Consider the following 14,485-nt stretch of genomic DNA (forward strand, 5'->3'; position numbering starts at 1 on the left):
GAAAATACCGATTTTAGGGTAAAAAGTAACGTAATTTGGAGGGGAGGGGGCGATGGGGTCCGAAGTCTTACGCACACTCATTTTTGGGTATTTTACGGTAGTTCGAATTGAATGCAATATTTTTTTTCGCTCAAGCCGACATTTAAACCACTAAATTCAAGAAAAATCCGCAAATACCCCGATTTGACCCTTTCCTCCCCTCCTCTGGGTTTAGCACAACTCAGATTCATGAGGACTTTTTTGTGAGCGTTCTTTATACCCGAAGGAACAACTTAAAACAATAAAATCATGTATTTCAATTTTTTCTGCTATTCGTATGATTTTGATCCCTCATGCCTGGACTATTTGGCCCATATTGCCAAATTTCTCTTCTCATGGACAAGGCATGAATAGTGTTAAAAAATGCAGAATTGCTAATTAACTTTCGATTGCAAGTTTCAAGTTTTTAAGTTTCAAAATTTCAACGCAATTTACGTACCCACTTATACCCATTAATGAGAGTTACCTCTGCCTGTGGTTTCGTAACTTTAAAAAAAATACCTAAAAACTCTCCTCCAAATGTGCAGAAAGTCACGATAGCTTCAGAAAATATCCACGATCTCACTTATGGGATCCCTCTGCTGTGTTCGATGTTCGTTACCAACGCACAGCTTCACAGATCACGTGGTTGAAGCATCGTGTGATTAGGAGCGTGGCCGCGGCAGTAGAATCATCTTCGTAGGCCGGCTTTGCTTGTGAAAAGCAACCAGTATTTGAATGGGAGTTTAAATTGAATATGAACTTTGACATATTTTTTCGAGCGCTGACATAGTTAAAGATCAGGGAAAATTCTTGTGAACGGAGCGCACACTTTACCACTTAAAAATGGAAGAATTAGAAATAACTGATTAAAACCATGTTGTAAATGTTTGTAAAGTATCTATATTTAAATGTCTGTATACATATTGTTTTATCCATGTACTTTTAATTCAATAATTCTCTGACCTTTTTATCAGACATCAGATGGCACTAGATCAGCATCGGACGATTGGCCTCACTTAAAGTTAACCTGGTTGCACAAAGACAAACTGAAAGATGCGCAAGGTAGACCTGTGAATCATCCTGACTATGATCCGAAAACACTGTATGTTCCATCCGAATTTAAGAATTCTTTAACTCCCGTAAGTAACCTCTCTATTCCCAAAATCCTGAATCTTCCTGAATACGAGGGCTGTTCAACAAAAACTTGGACTGAGCCTGCCAGACTGAGCTTGTAAATGCCCGTACCTTCTTGATACATTCAACTTTATCCTTAGTAATAATAATCACTCTCCACTTGGTTGGTTGCTGAAAAGAAAAAAATTAAACTCTGAATCCAATTTGGGATCTGAATTAAAAATAGTTTCTACCTCCGGGGATTCCCAATCTCTTGAGGTCTAAAGACATGACTATTTCTGCAACTTCTTGGAGGGTTTAAATGAAACTTGAGATTGCATCTCCTTTTCTAAGAGAAAGGACCCTACAACAAAACGGCCAAATCGGCCTAAACACGGAATCCTACGATTTTCTCAGGGATGAAAGAGGGTCCTCCCAGACACTCAAAACTGGTCATATTTTTTGCCTAACCCCCAGGGAAAAGGGGGAATGGGGGGTCAAAGTCAAAAAATTTAAAGTAGCATAACTTCTCAACGGTTTGTCGTAGAGCGATGATCTTGGTGTCAAAATTTCCAGAAAAATTAGAGCTTTCAGAATATATGCATGAAATTAATAAAATTTTAAATTTTGACCCACTTTTGAGGGAATTATACAAGGTCCCTCTTTCGTAAATTTTCGTTTTTCGATATTTTCGGTCGTTTGGTTCGCACGGAGCAAAAGAAAAACAACCCTAAATGAAAGTAGAGCGTTTAAGCTTTAAAACAAGCCCAAGATGATCTTGGGGAAACGATTAGAAGCGGAGTTATGAGTCTTCAAAGTTGACGCGGCGCACGGGAACCTTGTATGTTCTGAGTCTCAAGGTCACCTGCGCCCCCCGGATTACCTGCAGGTTGCAAGTTTTTGTGTTTTTATGCTTCTGTAGGTCGTTTTTAATGTAAATCATTCAATGAAGATAGAATAATCGGAATTTTTCAATTTTACGGGAGGAGCGAGAGGGGGCTTAGAGTATCAACCATTATATCCATCATACCTCATTAATCATTTGCTGACGATGATGATTCTGCTCTTATAATTTAAAAGAAACCATGGACCCTCAGTTCAAATATACATATGCTCCATACAGAACTGAACCATGTGGAAATTATAACCCATTGATGCCAAATTTTGGGGTACCCCTAATTTTAAATTTTTTTAATTATTCTATCTTCATTGAATGATTTACATTAAAAACGACCTACAGAAGCATAAAAACACAAAAACTTGCAACCTGCAGGTAATCCGGGGGGCGCAGGTGACCTTGAGACTCAGAACATACAAGGTTCCCGCGCGCCGCGTCAACTTTGAAGACTCATAACTCCGCTTCTAATCGTTTCCCCAAGATCATCTTGGGCTTGTTTTAAAGCTTAAACGCTCTACTTTCATTTAGGGTTTTTTTCTTTTGCTCCGTGCGAACCGAACGACCGAAAGTATCGAAAAACGAAAATTTACGAAAGAGGGGCCTTGTATAATTCCCCCAAAAGTGGGTCAAAATTTAAAATTTTATTAATTTCATGCATATATTCTGAAAGCTCTAATTTTTCTGGAAATTTTGACACCAAGATCATTGCTCTACGACAAACCGTTGAGAAGTTATGCTACTTTAAATTTTTTGACTTTGACCCCCCATCCCCCCTTTTCCCTGGGGGTTAGGCAAAAAATATGACCAGTGTTGAGTGTCTGGGAGGACCCTCTTTCATCCCTGAGAAAATCGTAGGATTCCGTATTTAGGCCGATTTGGCAGTTTTGTTGTAGGGTCCTTTCTCTCAAGTATATCCAGTATATCGGCTGTATTATGGTTTGAGGGTGAAAGGCTGTATGAGGGTTCTACTTTTTTTGGTTTTGGAGGTTGTTCGAGGAATGGAAACCAGAACTGGATGGCCAGCTATTCATAATATGAAGCCTCACTATTCATAAAACATGACAGTAGCCCAGTTAAAAATGAGATTTCTATATTGGTTCCTGCTAATCTGCTTCAGCTGAAGGTGCATGCTAGAGACTGATTTTAACTGATGAAGATTCGAGTTTTGTCTGAAAGAATTTTGGCACTGTTTCATACTATTACATAGACTACTTTACTTCCTAGATTAAAAGAGTTCATTGAAAAGTTTGGGAGTTCAACAGTTCCAAAATTTCTAAGACAAATGCTCGAATTTTCAACAGTTGAAATCAGTCTTTAACATGCACCTTCAGCTGAAGAAGATTAGCAGAATCTGTGGAGAACTCATTTTTCACTGGGGTCTTGTGATATTTTATGAACAGCGAGGCTTTGCATTATGCATAGCTGGTCATTCAGTTCTGGTTTAATTCCTGATGCCTATTTTTATACAGAAAACCTAGGAAAATTGTAACAACTGTTTAGATGATTAGAGCTCGTTCACTAATTAAAAAATAGCCTTGAACATCTGTCAAGAAACTTTTCCGTAACCACAGCGAAAAACTTGAAAAATTTAACAGCTTAAACAGCTTAAAAAAAGCTGTAAAACTTGAATTCTAAAAATTCTTAAAAGAAAAGAGTTTAAACTTCCTTGCCAAGAAAATAATTAGAAGAAAAAAATGTATAGTAGTGATAACTCGGAAACTAACGTGGATGTTTCAGAAATAGGATATCCATCCCAGACCACAAACTTTCTGATATTTTAGGAGTTCCACTCCCGTTTGAAGCAAAGTCTCCAAACAAAAAAAAAGAATCCTTACTTAGTCTTTCACCCTCGAACCATAATACATATAGCCGATATACTGGATATACTTGAAAGAAATTTCTCTTAGAAACGGAGATGTGTCCTCTAGTTTCCTTTAAACCCTCGAAAAAGTTTGGGAAATAGTCTTGTCTTTAGACCTCAAAAAATTTGGAATCCCTAGAAGTAGAAACTATTTTTAACTTCGATCCTAAATTGGATTCTCAGTTTAATTTTTTTCTTTTCAGCGACCAAACAAGTGTACAGTGATCATTTTTACTAAAAATGAAATTGAATCTATCAAGAGGATGCAGGCATATTACAAGGTCTTTCACGAGGGGGCAGGTACCAGCTAGCGCCTAGAAAAAATGTAGTTTGGGATACTTGCCTGTGTTTCAGTGTGTCATGCTTTTGATTTTCCCTGGTCCATTATCATTTCCGTGTCAGAGATTTTCTATTAGTCATTGGATAAATGCAAAACTTTCCATGGTTGTAAAGAATAAGACCAGACAGCTATGAGTACCCGGGGTTTTAAATTATATTGAGTTTTCAAGGAGACACGGCATGTTGAAGCTTTGATAACCTTTTATTCTGCGAATACCAGGTGGTTCACATATAATTAATAACATGCTAGCTACCCCCTTCATCTCTTTTCAGTGCGCCTTATCTTATCTGATCTTACCGGGGTAGCCAGCATTCCTGACAGTTCCCGGTTTCCATTGGATTCCCTCTCTTGATACTTATTATGCTTTGTTTAATAAAACTAGCTGAAATAGGAACAGACCTTACATCCTTACAATAGAAGTTTGTTTGTTCATCTTTTGATTCAATGCTCATTTTTTAACTTTTTTCTCTAATTTTAGACTGTCTTATTTTTCTAGGCTGTCAGACAATGGTGGGAGGTTAAATCCAATTTGTTTGATTGTGTCCTCTTTTTCAAACTGGGGAAATTTTATGAGCTCTATCACATGGATGCCATTGTTGGAATGACGGAATTGAATCTCACACCGATGAGGGTAAAAAAAATCGAATCATTACTCTACAATTCACCGTGTGTCCAATATGTTTCTTAATTTTTTAGGAGCTTAATGAGCTGAGTCTCAACTTGGTAATGTAGCACACTGTCAACAACTGTGGTGTTAATGAACAAAAAAGTGATCATGAGGTCAACAGCTGTTGACGCCATGATCAACCACTAGAAACTCAGAATAGCCAGTGAGCTTGGTGTCAATGATAACAATGTCAATGAACAAAAAAGTGAGCCAATCATTGATGATATCATCATCACAAAATAACTGAAACAACTCCTTGGAAAAAATGAGCGCGGTGTCAAAAATCACGATGTCAACAAAAACTATAAATATTTCAATATTTTTTTATCATTAACTTAAAAAATGGCTGTGGGGAGGGGGGTGTCTCGGACGAGGGAGAGGTCCAAATTGTGAATGAACCCTCTGCTTTTTGGGAAGTGTAAGTTGCCTTCAATTTAGAGAGTATGCAGCTGGCTAATGTGCAAGCCCCTCTTACCAGTCAGCATTCCGACCCCTGAGCATTAATCTGGCCCTTGCAAGAGACATGTGTTATTCAAGCCAATTTCAGCATCTTGCAATGCAACTGCCCCATTGTAAGTAATCGCAAAGAGAATATTTACTCTTCTTCAACGGAAATCAGTTTTGGTCGAAACTGCACCTTGTAAACAAGTTGTACAGTTTTGTCCTTAATTACTCAATATTTTTTACTTATTTAATAGTCTCTATAAATTCTATCTCTGCAGGGTGAGCAAGCTCATGTAGGTTTTCCTGAGAGTGCTTATGGTCGATACGCAGCCACTTTGGTCGAAAAAGGCTATAAAGTTGCAAGAATAGAGCAAACCGAAACTCCTGACACCATGAATGAGAGATTGAAAACAAGTAAGAATGTCTTTATTTTTTGCTCTTGTAGAGTGCCTTAAGTAGATACAAGTGTACTTGAACCAATCCTAGGCCTACCCTCTTGTCAACCTGAAGTTATTTTAAATGTATAAAATAAATTCAGACTAATAACAGGAAAAGGACCTAGGCATTAAAAATTCAAATTTCATACCCTTGGCTTTACCACTGGAATGTGTGTTTTATGAAAACTTCGGCCACAAAAACATCAAAATCCAACACAGGGTAGTTTGAGTAGTTGTAAAGGTTTCAATTCAGCAGGTCAAAAAATGGTTATGAAGGAGACTTTAAGTCTGAATCTGCTGTGCGTAGGGATCAAAATTGTTGAATTTCAATGAAACTTTACTGGCAACTACCTTAAGAATGCTCAATTATATTACAGATGAACCAAACTGCTTGCAGCATATTCTTTGGAATACAAGAATATTTTTCCATCAAAAACTCAAGTTTTGATTTCTACTCTCAACTCAAAAAAATTGACTATCCTCTTGCCTGTGTCTTTTTTCTTCAATGGTGAAATACAGAGTGGCCCAGACCTACCGTACCAGGCCTTTTTTTCGGTTATTTTGGGTCGCACAAAGTCCAGGATCGCGGGGATGACTAGGGAATCGACCCCAAGGAATCCGAATTTCATGGTCCCCGAGTCCCCCTGGCGGCCCTTGGGGAGTAAAAGAGGGGTTCGTACTTCAAAAGTCAAGGTTAATGTCAAAATTCTGAAATTATTTCATCAGAATTAGAATGTACGGAAATTTTTAACTTGAATCGACACCAAGAAATCCAAAATCGGCCCATCCGGGTCCAAAATACCGACCCCTAAAGGTGGGGGACAGGGCCCCTTTTCAAAAAAATTCAAGTTCGTTAAATTAACGTGGAGACTCGGAAACAATGTGTATTCATGGGTAATCGACCCCAAGGAATCCAAATTTGAGGGTCCAATGGGCCTGTTGCAAACTTTTGCTAGAGCAAAAATAAGAGTTGTTTCTTATAGATAATGCCTCAAAAATCACGATGAGCGCATCGGCAAAGTCTGAAATGCACTCATAACTTCACAATCTGCGTAAGAAATTTGCGTTTTTTTAAGCTTCCCGCTTCAAAAACGATACTACGGCGTAGGTGAACATTTTGTTAGAGGAGTCGCTCCATCGTCGGCGATATTCATCATGGCCGACGCTTGCACGCAGTTCCGCGCGTAATTCAAGGAGAGTTCAAGGTCAATCCATTCGGGCGTGGAAAATATGAACGTTAACACACCGATTGTTATCTGGTCTAATCCAGTTCAGGTGTTATCTCGTCCCATCAAACGTGTTTTGGCGGATTGGCGTCGGCTATGATGATTATTGCCGACGATGGAACGACTCCTCTTACAAAATGTTCACCTGTGCCGTAGTATCGTTTTTGAAGCGGGAAGCTCAAAAAACCGCAAATTTCTTACGCAGATTGTGAAGTTATGAATGCATTTCAGAGTTTGCCGATGCGCTCATCGTGATTTTTGAGGCATTATCTATAAGAAACAACTCTTAGTTTTGCTCTAGCAAAAGTTTGCAACAGGCCCATTGTCCTCAGACACTTTTCTGATGGGGCACAGGGGGGTCTATGAACTTTTAAAGGACGACAGACCGGTCTTATGGGAAAAGTGGGCCCGGTTAAATCGACTGGTGTTTCGATATGTTGTAGGTCTTAACCCACTGATCAAAAGTGTCCATGGGCGTTTCTTCCTATCTCGAAGTTTTACCCCCCATTTTGGGGGTCAAAGTTGCCAATTCGGCGTATAGGTAATTGGTAGTTTTGACACCCGGGTTTATTGGTCGCCTATAAGATTCTTTGATGGTTTCTTGATTCTATTGTATCCTCTGAATAGGCTAGAGACCATTCAAACTCAAAAACTGAACTATTTTGCCTTATGAGGAAGGGGGGGGGGGGGGGTTACGCCACCGATTTCAGAGTCAGCGAGCCGCATTTAACCGATGCTTTCGCCATGTTTTGGAGAATTTTTTATGCAAATGATTGCGACTGCATCTTGAAAGGTCGACTAAGATGCAGCTCAGAATATATCCCCGGGCGGGGGGGGGGGGGGGGGGTGGTGGGGAGGTGCGACCGAACTCGAGCAGCGAAACTGGCTTGCGTGGGTCGGATCAAACCAATGCTTCTATAATGTTTTGGAGAACTTTTTATGCAAATGACTCAGGCTGCTTTATGAGAGGTCGACTAAGATGCAGCTCGGGGGGGGGGGGGGGGGGGGGGGAGGCGAAAACTGGGCCGAAAAGTCGACCAAACTCGGGCAGCGAAACTGGCTTTAGCGAGTTGCATCAAACCGATGGTTTCGTCATGTTTAGGAGACTTTTTTATCCCATTGAGATGGAGCACGGAATATGCTGTATGAGAAAGGAGGCTTCTCAATCCGCACCCTCCGTCGGAATAGGATCTCTCAGCATAGGTCAGTGTGGCACTAACACTAGTATAGTGGCACTTTTTACCACCACCATCACTCATACATAATTCCAAGGGTCTATTTTAGCTAACACGCATTTCTGACTGAGCCCAATATTTCTATAAGCGACAGCTAATGGTGCAGATGATTCCTATAGCTGAGACTATATAACACCGGTTGATTTCAGAAATATATCATCTAGGTGGTTTTTTAAATGAAATCGCATATTATTATCGAGCATTAAATGTTAGGAATTGAGGTCAGAGTAATAGGTGAAGATGATTTGCGACACATACATGTTTATTCCGATAATACAAAATATTTAGAGAGTGGACGGACTACTTTCTTACGGAAAATCTCGGCTGAACTGCCTGAGCGGAGCGGATTGCCCCAGCGCTAGAAAAATATGCTGATGCACACAAAGATGCCTCAGTTGCACACTCAGTTGCGCAATGGTCCGAATTAAACATTCTTTTACAAATCTTGACACCCCTCCTTTAATTCGGACACTAAAGAACTTCTGCCTGTCCTCTTCCGAGGCCTATCTGAATGGACCACTAGACAAGGTACGAATTTAAGCAATCTGATACATGTTGCTCAACCAGAATTTCACGTAAAACACGATTCACACTACGAAAATTACGGAAATCAACATCTAACGAAGATATTAACGTTTTTATTTCGCACTGATTACGAGGAATTTGAACTGCCCGCTCACAAAAAACTCAAAGCTCTACGTGAGTCAAATCGCGCACTACAACGGTTTCAGCAAGCTTCTCAATCGAGCAATGTTCATTTTCCACCATGTGTTGTTCAAACTATTGGTAATTTGCTATAGCTGAGCCAAAGTGTCAAGATTGAAGTTGAAGATTTTTACATCGCAGAGACTGTCATGATAAACATTTAGTGTGCGATGTGAATCACGTAGAGCATTGAGTTTTCATAATCGGGTGGTTTGAATTCACGCATCAAGAATCATTAAATATCTTCGTCAGGAGTTGATTTTGGTAATTTTCGTTGTGCGTATCGTGTTCTACGTGAAATTTTGGTTGAGAAACATGTATCAGAATGCTGAAATTCGTACCTTGTCTAGTGGTCCATTATCCTTCTGATCTCTCTCTATCCTCCACCGAGGCCTAATATACCCTGATCGCACTCTTACAAAGTTCAACTTATGTACCTAATGTTTAAGTCAAAAATATGTTTAGTACTTCAAGAATGTAGGTTGACACTAGTATAGTGACACTTTTTAACGTGGCTAGGACGATTAAAACTTCATACCATTAAACACATCATTCAATTTTCAGCATATCCTAATTCATTTTAGAATTTCGGTGCAGGGAGGGGTTATTTGCGTATGATAAGAAAAAGAAATCAAAAAGAAGAAGTACATGACCTTGTTTTTTTCTTAGATTTTCTGATTACATAAAAAAATCTCAGCGAGCTCGCCTCACTTTCTGCACTGAGAGCTTCCAGGATTTGATCCATTACTTATGGAGCTCCAGTAGAAAGAATGAAAAACCCAGAACTGGTAAAATACCTTCAGAACTGATTTCATTGTATATATTGCCTTTCTGCGAAAGCTTTGCTTTCTTCCTTGCCTTTCTTGACATTCTGCAAAAGTGTTTAATGTCAAGATTTGTAAAAGAATGTTTAATTCGGACCATTGCGCAACTGGCAGTTCAGTCGAGATTTTCCGTAAGAATGTAGTCGGTCCACTCTCTAAATATTTTGTATTATCGGAATAAACATGTATGAGTCGCAAATCATCTTCACCTATCACTCTGACCTCAATTCCTAACAGGTTATGGCAGCCCAGAAAACGTTTTTTAGTGCTCAGTTTTTCACGGCAGTTTTCGTGCGATCGATCGAATATGTGCTCTCTTGTCGAAAATTTAGTAGCAGTGATGATGGGTTGGTTTGACGACTCTATTGAAATTAGAAATGACTTCGATATTCATGACGCCACGCTGTACGCCCTGATGGGGCTAATGGTTCTTGGATTAATCCTTTTCTACATCAGAAATAAGTGCAAAAAGCTAAACAAGAAGATAGAAAGTTATAGGCGGTCCTCAAATGTGTGATGTGCGCTTTTTCGGAATAAAAGTTTTTCGAGAAATCGAATGAAGTTATTTTTTTTTTGAGCATTATTTTTTTCGGTAAACGAAAAATAAAAGACATTCGCTGATATTTTTTTTTGCTCAAAATAATCTAATTTTTTTTGTAACGCGTCATTTACAAAGCGGTTACAATGAGTGATTCTTTATCAGATAATTATATTGGACCCATAAAAAAACTGTCCGGAAAAGGAAACTTTCTGAAGTGGAAATTTTTAGTTACGGCACAACTGAAATCAAATGGTTCGTTCGAAATAGCCACCGGTGCGAAAAGGCTACCCACATCCGAAAGTGTCGGGGCGGGAAATTCGTCGGAACTATCGAAATTAGTCGCTGACTGGAAGAAAAAGAACGAAATGGCGCAGAGAGTTATTTCCACAACGATTGAATCAAAGCTAATAGTACATATCATGACGTGCACTTCTGCAGCACAGATGTGGAAACAATTGAATGACCTGTTTGAAAAAACAACTGCCGAAAGCAAAAACGAGCTGTACGAGGAACTTTTTGGAGCAACTTTCGAAAAAGGATCTACGATTTCAGCTCACGTGAGTAAACTAGAAAACATTTATGTGCGCTTAAAAACGGTGGATCAAACCGTAACAGATAACATGCTAATGGCGAAGATTTTGGCCTCTTTGCCAGAGAAAAGCAAATTCTTCAGAACTGCGTGGGACATGACTCCGATTGCTGAACAAACCTTAACTAATCTGAAAACGAGACTATTAGCAGAAGAAGATCGATATGATACACCTGAAAAAGAAACAGCAGTATCGTTTGCGGCAACAGGAAATAAAAAATTTCATCCTAAACGCAATAAAAATGGTGTAACGCTTTGTTATAATTGCAATAAAGAAGGAAATCATATCGCCGCTAATTGTCCTGAGCCGAAAAGAGAAGGAACTATTAAGGGAAAGAAAATGTGGTGTTCTCATTGCAGGATGTCAGATCATACGGATGCCATGTGTTATAAGCAAAAGTCCAAAAGAGATGAAGAAAAGAAGACTTCAGCTAAACCAAAAGTAAGCTTCTTTGCTTTGAGTGCTGAATTGATGGAGGACGATGTCTGGATTCTTGATTCAGGTACGACGAATCACCTAACGAACAACGAGAATATTCTGCAAGATTGGACCGAAGACAACACGGAAATTTCAGTGGCTAAAGCAGGGGCAACGATCAAGGCTACTAAACGTGGAAGAGTGGGGTTTGAGAATTGTGTTCTCAATGAAGTGTTATATGTGCCGAATCTTAGCAAAAATTTAATTTCGGTTAATGCGATTGTCAACAATGGCGGAGAAGTCTTATTCTCTGAAAACAAAGTTTCAGTGATAAAAAACGGGAGTGAAATGATGGCTGATCGGCAGCTAGAAAATGGCTTGCTCGTATTCAAAAATGTAAGTTTTCGCAAATCGAATGATTCTTTCCTAGCGAATAAAACAACCCGTGATTGCAATAATTGGCACGAGAAATTAGGACATTTAAGCGCAAAAAATGTGAAACGTCTAAGTCAAATGTGCGATGGAATGAAGCTTTCACCAGAGGAAGCATCGGTTGATAAATATGACTGCGTAGCCTGCATCCAAGGAAAACAGGCGCGAAAACCATTTCCGTCGAAACGGATCCGAGCATCCCGAATTTTAGAAATTGTTCACGCGGATATTTCGGGTAAAATCGATCCTCCTACATGGATTGGATATAACTACTTTGCTCTATTTGAGGACGATTATTCCGGGAATTTTCATGTGTCACTTTTAAGACACAAATCTGATTTTTTTGACGCGCTATAGTGTAACGTGCTCCAAGTCGAGAATAAATTCAATTTGCGCGTGAGTAAATTGCGATGTGACAACGCCGGAGAAAATAGCTCAGGTGAGCTGAAGCAGTGGTGCGAGAATCGTGGACTTGAGTTGGAATACGTTCCCCCCTATACCCCCGCTCTAAATGGAAAAGCAGAACGCGGAATGCGCACTTTGACGGAAAAAAATGCGCGCAATGCTGATCGCTGCCTCGCTAGATCGTGAGTTCTGGGGTGAGGCCTTATACGTAGCAGCGCATGTGACAAATCGATCTCCGCGTTATGACAGTGAGAAGACTCCCTATGAAGTTTGGAACAACTGGAAGCCAAACTTGAAGTACCTCCAAGTTTTTGGGAGTGAAGCATGGGTAAAAACTCTGACTCATCTAAAAAAAACTTGATGAACGGTCTAAGAAGTACATTTTTATGGGATATGCTCCCATGGCTTATCGCTTTTGGGATGAACAAGCAAGAAAAATTATTATCTCCTTAAGAAGAATTATTATCCCCATTAAGAAGTGATTTTCAGGCGCAATGAAGAAAATCACAGAAGTCTGCGAATGCAAATTCCTTAATAACGATCGAGGATGAGGAGGAAAGTGAATCAAAATTTGCTGACCCAGCTTTGCACACGGACGAGGCTGAAAATGAAGAAGACGTGGAAATTGAAGACGGCGATGACCACGACGACACTTTAGTGCTTGATACCTCGGGAAGTGTCTACCTGCCAAGTGAAGGAGAGGAGGGGGAACTGTCTGAGGTTAATGACACAATACTCGCGGATGACAACGAGCGGCGCTACCCGGATCGGGTGCGCGCCATTCCTGACCGTTATGATCCTGCTGCCATGCTGACCTATAATGATGCAATGCACGGACCCGATTCTCACTTGTGGAAGGAAGCCATTGAAGATGAAAAGAAATCCTTGCAAGAAAACAGAACGCGGAAGTTGGTTCCGATGACTCAAGCTAAAGGGACGAAAATTTTATCTAATACTTGGGTTTTAACTGTAAAAGGATCAGGTAAACATGAAGCTCGTTTAGTTGTAAGGGGCGATCAACAAGTTTTTGGGGAAAACTTTAACGAAACTTATAGTCCGGTTGTAAGCAGTGAAGCTTTGAGAATTATCTTGGCCATAGCCAGTGGTGAAGAATATGAAATTAATACTTTTGATGCTAAAACAGCTTTTCTGCACGGTAATTTGGATGAAGACATCTACATGTATTTGCCACAAGGTTACAAAACTAAACCTAACATGGTATGTAAATTACTTAAATCACTTTATGGTCTCCGTCAAGCGTCTAGGCAGTGGAATCAAAAATTTACAGATATATTAAAGACCCTTAATCTTAGAGAAGTAACGGGAGAAAAATGTGTTTTTGTTGGCCCTAGTATTATTTTGGCAATACATGTTGATGACGGCCTCTTAGTTTTTAAAGATAAAAACAAGGCTGATAATTTACTGGCACAACTTCAAAAAGAATTTAAAATTACAATTGATCGAAATCCTACGGAATTTTTGGGAATTGAGATTGTTAAAAATAATATTCAAGGCGTTCTTGAAATTTCTCAGAATAAGTACACAAAGGAGTTACTTAAAAAATTTGGTATGGCTGAAGCGAGGCCAGTTGACACTCCAGCCATAGGGGGGGGAAAGACCAGACGATAAATCTGAAATGTCGAACTTTCCTTACAGGCAATCCGTAGGTGGACTCCTCTATTTGTCAAGCCGATCAAGGCCTGACATAACATATTCAGTCAATATTGCCAGTCAATATATGCAGTGTCCAACTGATTTTGATGTCATGCGAGTAAGAAGGATCATGCGTTACCTCAATGGGGACATGACAGCAATAAGGTACAATGGCAAACTGAATAATGATCTCCAAGCTTATTGTGACAGTGACTATGCTGGAGATACAAAAACAAGAAAAAGCACCAGTGGGTGGGTTATTATGTTTAAGGGTGGCCCAATTGCCTGGGGTACACAAAAACAATCAGTTACAGCAACCTCAAGTTGTGAAGCAGAACTCATTAGTGCATGCTCATGCATGAAAGTGCTCTTGTATCTGAAAGCTTTTATTCAGGACTTTTTTGGATCACTCATAAAGGCATCATGTTGTGAGGAACCAATAAAAGCAACGATTTTTGAAGATAACAAGGGTGCTATTGATTTGATAAAAAATGGAATTCTGAACAAAAGGTCTAAGCATATTGAGGCAAGGTTCCATTTTATAACAGAGAAGATACGAGATAAGCAGATTGAGATAAATTATATACAAACATCAGAGCAAATTGCGGACATATTTACTAAGCCATTGTTATCTCAAAAATTCAAGAAATTCAATTAGTCCGCAATAAACAATAAA

General features: G+C 39.5%; 1 protein-coding gene across 1 annotated transcript in view; it reads left to right on the top strand.

Moving 5' to 3' along the window:
- The window catches only part of Msh6 (DNA mismatch repair protein Msh6), an 85,997-nt gene that overhangs the window by 12,571 nt on the left and 58,941 nt on the right, over positions 1 to 14,485 (top strand). Inside the window, exons 5-7 of the mRNA XM_072297115.1 lie at positions 996 to 1,160; positions 4,730 to 4,864; positions 5,623 to 5,758. Coding sequence (XP_072153216.1) covers positions 996 to 1,160; positions 4,730 to 4,864; positions 5,623 to 5,758 — 436 coding nt within the window. The remainder of the gene's footprint in view (positions 1 to 995; positions 1,161 to 4,729; positions 4,865 to 5,622; positions 5,759 to 14,485) is intronic.

The sequence above is a fragment of the Bemisia tabaci genome, chromosome 2 (genome assembly GCF_918797505.1).
Source record: "Bemisia tabaci chromosome 2, PGI_BMITA_v3".
In the NCBI taxonomy this organism is placed as follows: domain Eukaryota; kingdom Metazoa; phylum Arthropoda; class Insecta; order Hemiptera; family Aleyrodidae; genus Bemisia; species Bemisia tabaci.